Raw genomic sequence first — 7,873 nt, forward strand, 5'->3', positions numbered from 1 at the left:
TTTGTGTCGGTTTCTTTTTACTTCACTGTTCTAGGTTAGTTTTTTTTAAAATAGATAAACATGATAAAATTATGAAAGATTAGGAGAAGAATAGATGAAGAAATTTTATTGATTGTTGATTGATTCAATTGAATTGTAAACTATGAGGGTAAAATTAAATATATATAGAGCATTGTCCTATGAAAGATAAAAACAAATAAAGATAAGATAAGAACAACTAAAGATAAGATAAAGAAAAGATGAGATAAGATAATAAAGACTAAAATTGTAATTGAATTTATATATTCTGTTGGACTGAATTTGTGGGCCACGAGACTTCTTTATTGTTGTCATGGGTTAAGGTGGAAGAGTAGTTGCATATGCCCCCGCAAGCTGGTAGATGGAAAATGTCAATAATTCATAGCTTAGATAAGTTCCGATGAAATTGTTGAGCGTCTGACGTGGTGACGCGGAGGAAGATACGTGCGGCGGAGCTTGAGCTGCCGGCGGCAAAAATATAAAAGGAGATGCTGTGCTTGAGCAGCGGTCTTCAAAAAATGCGTGCGACGGAACTTGAGCTGCCGGCGGCAAAAATATAAAAGAAGATGCTGTGCTGGAGCAGCGATCTTCAAAAAATGCGTGCGGCGGAACTTGAGCTGCCGGTGGCAAAAATATAAAAGGAGATGTTGTGCTTGAGCAGCGATCTTCAAAAAAAATGAAAAAATAAGCGCGTAGAGCGCAATAAGATTGATCTTTAGAGGGCGTGTATGGCGCAATAAGAGTGGTCTTCAGAGGGCGCATAGAGCGCAATAAAAGAGGACCCGTAGAGTGCAATAAGAGAGGACGCGTAGAGCGCGATAAGAAAGAGGGCGCATAGAGCGCGATGAGAATGCAGATGGAACTGCTAAAACAGAATGCATATTAAACTGCTGAAACAAAATGCAGACGGAACTGCCAGAAAAAGACGCAGATGAAACTGTCGGAAGAAGGCGCAGACAGGTCATAGTAACTATTCCATGAATGATAGTTATTTCCTGTTAGAACAGGGATAACCAAGATTGATGTTGGATTTTTACTTGGATGGATGTAATAGAGATTGGTTAAATTTTGAGCTAAATTAGAAGATTGATTATTCATTGTGGGAGGAGGTTGAAAAAGAAGTAGAGTGGTTTTTTACCAGGAAGATGATAGCTTATATATCCTTTTCAAGGAGGATACCAAGGCAAGGCTCTGATACCATGATAAAATTGTGAAAGAATAGGAAAAAAATAGATGAAGAAATTTTATTGATTGTTGATTGATTAAATTGAATTGTAAATTATGAGGGTAAAACTAAAGAAAATATAAAAAAAAAAAAAGATAAGATAAGATAATAAAGACTAAAATTGTAATTGAATTTATGTATTCTGTTGGGCTGAATTTGTGGGCTACGAGACTTCTTTATTATTGTCATGGGCTAAGGTGGAAGGGCTTTTTTACCTAAATGCGCGTGTAAAATACTTTAATTCCCAAAATGCGCATGGTTTGAAATTTTTCTAAAAATACGCACTGCCAACTCGCAAGGATCACACACGAAATGGAAAAAGGAGGCATATCATGGGGGTGTCCGCGAAATGGGTTCTGGCGACTGACACAAACTATTTCATTTGGATCAGCCACGAAATGGATCATCTCAGCCATGACACACACGAAATGCTTCATTTCACCTATGGCACACACGAAATGGCCCATATCACATATGACAGCCACGAATTGGGCAAGTTATGGGAGGCACACACGAAATGGCACTCCTCACGTGTGGCAGACACGAAATGGTTAGGCGGTCAGTGAAGGCAGCAACTCCCAGTGTTACAGTTTCCGTACGAGCATGCATTGGATTGATTGGGAGGCAATTTATTGTACTCTTGTGAGTGAAGCAATATAAAAAGGAGTGAAGGGAGGGGACCAATTCGAAGGTTAAACAACAGAAGAGAAGTAGTGGGGTGTAGGGGATAGTTGTGTTTGTTGGTGGGGTGAACAAAAGTTTTTGTACTGGAGGAATATTTTTTAATTCATAAAAATGAGTAGAAATGGAATTAATGTGGAAGAAAATCTTAATAGGTTGAATGAATTTCACATTTCTGCTCATTTACATGTGAAGGTGAGTTTTTTTTTATAAATAAATAAAAATTTGTTAATGATTAAAAAAATTGTTGTAAACTGAATAATTGTGTTTTGATGTATTAAAATTTCAGCCGGCACGTGTGTTGACTTCGCATGGCACACTAGTCGATGTTTTCTCTGTAGACGAAGCAGATCCGAGTATGGAGATTAAGAGGCAGATGCTTGAGCCATATCTAAGAAGACCCGGCTTTTATTATGCGTCTTTGATAAAGCGTTTTGAGTACGACAACCCATTGATTAGCGCTCTTGTGAAAAGATGGCGTCTTGAGACCCATACATTCCACCTCCCATGGGGTGAGTATACTGTCACTTTAGAGGATGTTGCCATGCAGGTAGGGTTACCAATCGACGGTGAGCCGGTGAGCAGCACTCTAAGGTCATGGAGTAAGTTCCACCAGAGGGATATTTGGCAATGGTGTGAGGAACTTCTCGGTGAAATTCCTTATAGACATGTTAGGACCACGAAGTATAACATAAAATTGAAGTGGCTCAGGAGTAGACTACAATAGATGCCTCTTGACTCTCTCGAGGAGGCCCTCGCACGATATATACGTTGTTACATTATGTATTTATTGGGTGGCGTTTTACTTTCTGACAAAGCGAATAACACGGTTCACATACGTTATCTTCCTCTCCTGGCCAACTATGACACCATTAGTACATATAGTTGGGGCAGTGCCGCGCTCTGTTGGTTGTATAGAGGCATGTGCCTAACGACTGATTATAACATCGAGGGAATGTCCGACTGTCATACATTGCTGATGTCTTGGATATACTTCAGGCTTCCTTTCTGGGCACCGGACATGAGGAGCCCTTACATGTTTCCATTAGCTACATCGTAATATATTAAGTTACATATCTTCTGTATTTATGACTTGTGTTGTTATTTCATTTGCATTTTTATTTAAATGTGGTTATGATGATGGTGTTCTTTCATAGGTGGGCGGGCAAGAGAGGAAAGAATGACTACGCCGAGCAACGCTTACAAAGGCACCGTCTGAGGTTGGACAATTTGAAGGTGGACGAGGTAATTATTCTTGTTGTATGTTCTAGCATGAATTTGTTGTCCCTGAAAGTTCGTCTACCTGTGTAAATGACACTTGGCTTTGGTAGTTTGTGTGGATGCCGTACAGGGATGCATGTATTCTCTCGAGGGTGCCTGCTGAATTTCTTGGAGCTCCACATGGGGATTTCTATACGGCGGTCGTGCCACTGATTTTGTTCCGCTGGATCGAGATTGTGAACATCGATAGAGTCATGCGGCAATTTGGCGGCAAACAAGGTCCACTGAACCCTCCGTTAAATATAGACACCTTCCATCGCCAATCGGCGCGCAACGAAGATGGATGGTGGCCCATCCGCTTGCAGACATGGGTTGAAGTGTTGGCAAACCGACGGACTGTATCATATCGGCTACATATTGATAGGGCAGATACCTTGCAGCCCAGTCGTGATTATTATAGGTGGTATTGCTCGAGGACAAAGAGGTTTTTGTCATCCTCGGATGCCTTCCACGATCCCCGAGGAGATGACATTCTGCGAGGTGCCCCGACAGAGTACGGTAGAGGCCCAGTTGTTCAGCTACCAGCAGTTCCACAGGACAGGAGACGCCATCGTGCACGCCGTAGAAGACATCAAGCTGTCGAAGATGAGGAGATGCAGGTCCCAGACTTTCCAGCACAGGATCCACCTCAGGTTAATGCTTGGGATCAGCCAGAACGTCCACCGGCGGAGATGCATTTGCCAGGAGATGTTTACTGCCCGCAACCGTTCGTCGCAGATGACCCCTTTCAGTCATCCACAGTCTATCAGTATATGCCTTATAATAGTACATACGAGGAGGGTGGTTCATCGCAGGGGGCGGTACACAGGACCTGATTGACTATATGGATCGAGTTGGTTGGACAAACTTTTCATCTTTATTTGATGGCTTAGATCAATTCATTCCTACGCAAGCATCACCACACACACCCACCGATTTAGGACTTGCACTTCGACGCTTTGATTCAGGTAGTCACCCCCTGTCGGAGGGAGGAGATCTGCTTCTGTAGGTGACACGGCCGGATCTCATATGCGCTCGTTTTAGCCATCATTGTTAGAGGGTCCTCACTTATCGTATGCGGGGGCTAATGATGTAGGGGAGGAGGCACAGCCGGGACGTCCCCGTCGCAACATTCGAGCACCTTCTTGTGGTACAGGTTGGAGGTTGGGACATGGTGGACACCAGCACTAGTTCACGTTATGGCTTTCTCCTTGTTGTATAAGCGTCGTATTGTAGTATTTTCTTGTTGTTCGCAATGTATTATGTTTTAGTGTTCGTACATGGTGCTTGTATCTTTTTATTGTTTTCTTTGTTGTAATGCTTTGAATTCAGTATTGTTAAGGTTCATGTTCTAATGGTTGCAAACGTGTGTGTTCATTTGCCAATAAACGGAAACATTGCATTCATCTCGTTAAGCCCAAACATATTACATCACACCGATTAAATTGGGGAATTTAATTAAAGCGAAAATAAAAGAACATTTAATCACCGGCTCAGCCACCATGCTAAGTGCCAGCAATATGAGGACAATGTCTCCTAGTATGCCCTGGTTGCCTGCAAATATCGCATCGCTTTCCAGGTCCAGGCTCGACGTCGTCCATCTCGTTCCAAATTCTTGTCGACACAGGTCGGCCGTCCATCGATCGGCGCAAATGGGGATTGGGACGGAGACGTTTTCCATCGTGCAGTGGCCACACTTCCTCGTTAGGCAATGGCGGAAACTCCATCTGATAGACCCGGACTACATTTTCAACCCGATAAACATCGTCAACATAAGACTGCCAGTCAAGCCTGGCATGGGCACATGCAGCAAGCACATGGGCACACGGGTAGTGCAATGCTTGGAAGTATCCACAATCACACCGTCGTTGCTGGAGGAAAACTCTGAATCTGGATTGTTACCTTACACCGGCTATCTCATCGACGGTGAAGATCGATGTCGCCCTGTCGTATGATATCACAAGCATTTGTGTGATTCCCTCCCTGTTGGCAAGTATTGCCTTTTGCAAGAACTGTGAAAATATCTGGCCACATGCAACATGTGCTTCTGCCTGCCGACCCTTGTTGACAAACAATGCATTTAGACGGTAGTAGGTGGACTTGACAATTGCACATACCGGAAGGTTACGAGTCCCCTTGAGCACAGAGTTGATGCACTCAGAAAGATTTGTTGTCATGTGACCATATCGGCGACTCTCATCGCGGTGTTGGAGCCATTTCGGTGGCTCTAACCCTCTTATCCAAGCCATCATTGCCGGGGATGTGGCGGGATCCTCAGCGCTGATTAACTCAAGGTAGTATTGTGCCTGCTCTTGCGTCTTTGAGTATGCCGCGTTAACAAGATGTCTTTTGGCTTCCTTACTCTTGAAGTTTGTTGCAAAGTTTGACGCAATGTGTTGGACATAGTAAACATTGTGTTCCCAGACACAACTGTCTCGTTCGAGCGTAGTCTTTATAGCCACATGTCTCCTTAAGTTAGTCAGAAAGAAGTACCACACATCTGTGTTCTCCCGCTCCATAAGCGTGAAAGCTATCGGAAGAATGTTGTTGTTTCTGTCCTGTGCTATTCCCATCAACAAGGTCCCCGTGTATTTACCATACAGGTGTGTTCCATCAACCGAGACTAGGGGCTTGCAGTGCTGGAATGCCTCGACACACGATGGGAATGACCAGAATACTTGATGAAACATGACACTTTCGCGGTCGAGCATGTTGCCGACATAGTATGGTCGGATTTGAAGGTCGACAATTGTACCTACGACGAAAGTGCAAATTCATATGAACATAATAATTATTACAAAACAAGTATGCAATCCGAAATAAGGCTTACCTGGAACGAAAGTTTACAACGCGTTGAAGTATCTCTGTAGCTGGTTATAAGAATCATTCCAGTCTCCATAGATTCTTGCTATTGCCTTTTGCTTCGCTAGCCAAACCTTTTTGTAAGACACCTTATATCCGTATGCCGACTCCACAGATCCCTGCAACACCTTTATGCAAATGGTCGCGTCTGCCTGAACCATAGGGAATATGTGCTGGCATATGACATTTGAATCAAATTGAGCATAATATTGCGACGTCGTAGACGCCAAACAACTGTGAGGCCCTTGATATTTTCGAACTTCCCAAAATCTGGACGCCCTCGTCTTCGCAACTCTCACCATCCAGCAACATTGGTCACCAAAAAGTTTGCATCGACATACATACCGAGTATGATCTGACTCCACTACTTTGAATTCTACACTTCGACGGATGTTGTAGTTCTTAATGGCAAGCATTGCTGCATCTTTATTCAAGAATTTCAAGCCAACCTCTAGCTCCATTTCACCGGTCAAACCATAGTTACTGGGTATGTCCTTCGCATTTGTCGAGTTCATTGGACCAAGACTCAGGTGCAAGTAGTGGTCGGGGGTGCTGCTGGAAAGACCTCCAACCCTTGCGACATTTATCGATTCAACACGAGTTAGGATGACCCTTTCGCCCTCAAGCGGTTGTGTTTCCGGAACAACTTATGTTTCATCTCCGCTATCATCCTCAATCTCGTCTTCCTCAGAGGAGTTAGCCAACCCGTCGGCCATTCCTTCCGGATATGCGACATGGACAGTGGGGGAGGGACGTCGGTCAGGAATTTCTGCATTCTGGGCGGGGGCCACGAAGGCATTAAAGGACGGACTGCGAGCCCTACCAATCTCCAAAAAACGGAATGCCTTCACCAGCACCAGAATTTCGCATTTCCTCCACGTTATTCGAACTAGATGAGCTGCCCCCCACATCTTGGAGCTTCACACAGAGTTCCATCGAATAGATGCTTCCAATGCTACGATGATAAGAAAACATCATCGACACGTGCTGGTCAGATTTAATCTGTATTTTCTGATATGTAAACGAACTTGCTACTGCAACCGGTATCCTGTAAATCAGCGTACTGATCTCCTTTTTCCCAATCAACCCAGTGTTCATCAGAATCATATTTTTAAGTTGTTGCAGACATGATTGTAGGAGAATCATTATCCAAAGTGGGTCATCACACATAAAGGTCACTCCCTCAGCTGTATACGAAATTTCTCTGTTGGGATATATGACCACATAAATGTGTTCAGATGCCATTATCACACCAAAAAATTGGTGAAAGCAGCTTCTATGAAAATGGAATTTTCGGAGAGGAAGGAAAGGTAGAAGAAGTGAGAATTGGAAATGTGGCTTTAGTTATGTAGGAGAAGTGTTTTTATAGCCTAGACGTTGTTCCCATTCGTGTGCAGTACACACAGATTTGTCACATTTCATATGCGGTACAAGAGACATGGAGTGTCCAACTCACCTCCGCAGTGCTCCCATTTCGCGCCTGGCGCCCGTGAGTTGTTCCTCCCATTTCGCAGCTGCCACCAAGGAAATGGGCTGGTCATTTCGTGGGAGCTGAATCTGATATGGTTTGCCCATTTCGTGGGCACTTGGGGTGAAATGAACATTTCACGGACGCCGGTCAAGAAATGGAAGTGCGCATTTTCAAAAAATTTCCAACCATACGCATTTTAGGAATTAAAGAATTTTACATGCGCATTTAGGTAAAAAAAACCAAGTAGAAGAGTAGTTTAATAAAACATGATGTGTTATCCACTAAAATAGATAAATTGAGTTTTTCTTTTAATTTTTAGTATAAAAATAAAAAAAATCTGATAGTCAAATTTTATA

At 43.3% G+C, this 7,873-nt stretch overlaps 1 protein-coding gene across 1 annotated transcript; it reads right to left on the reverse strand.

Moving 5' to 3' along the window:
• LOC107633944 lies at positions 4,690 to 5,895 on the reverse strand. Its single transcript, XM_016337532.1, has 2 exons — positions 5,087 to 5,895; positions 4,690 to 4,975 (listed from the first exon to the last, which is right to left on the reverse strand). The coding sequence occupies exons 1-2, from the start codon at positions 5,893 to 5,895 to the stop codon at positions 4,690 to 4,692; spliced, it is 1,095 nt and encodes a 364-aa protein (XP_016193018.1).

Source organism: Arachis ipaensis, chromosome B03, assembly GCF_000816755.2.
Source record: "Arachis ipaensis cultivar K30076 chromosome B03, Araip1.1, whole genome shotgun sequence".
In the NCBI taxonomy this organism is placed as follows: domain Eukaryota; kingdom Viridiplantae; phylum Streptophyta; class Magnoliopsida; order Fabales; family Fabaceae; genus Arachis; species Arachis ipaensis.

Excerpts from the sequence above, each read along its gene's own strand:
- LOC107633944 (XM_016337532.1), bottom strand. The coding sequence starts at position 5,895 with ATGCTCGACCGCGAAAGTGTCATGTTTCATCAAGTATTCTGGTCATTC. Across the intron at positions 4,976-5,086 it reads GATGAGATAGCCGGTGTAAG|GCTTGACTGGCAGTCTTATG; the intron begins GTAACAATCCAG and ends TGCCCATGCCAG.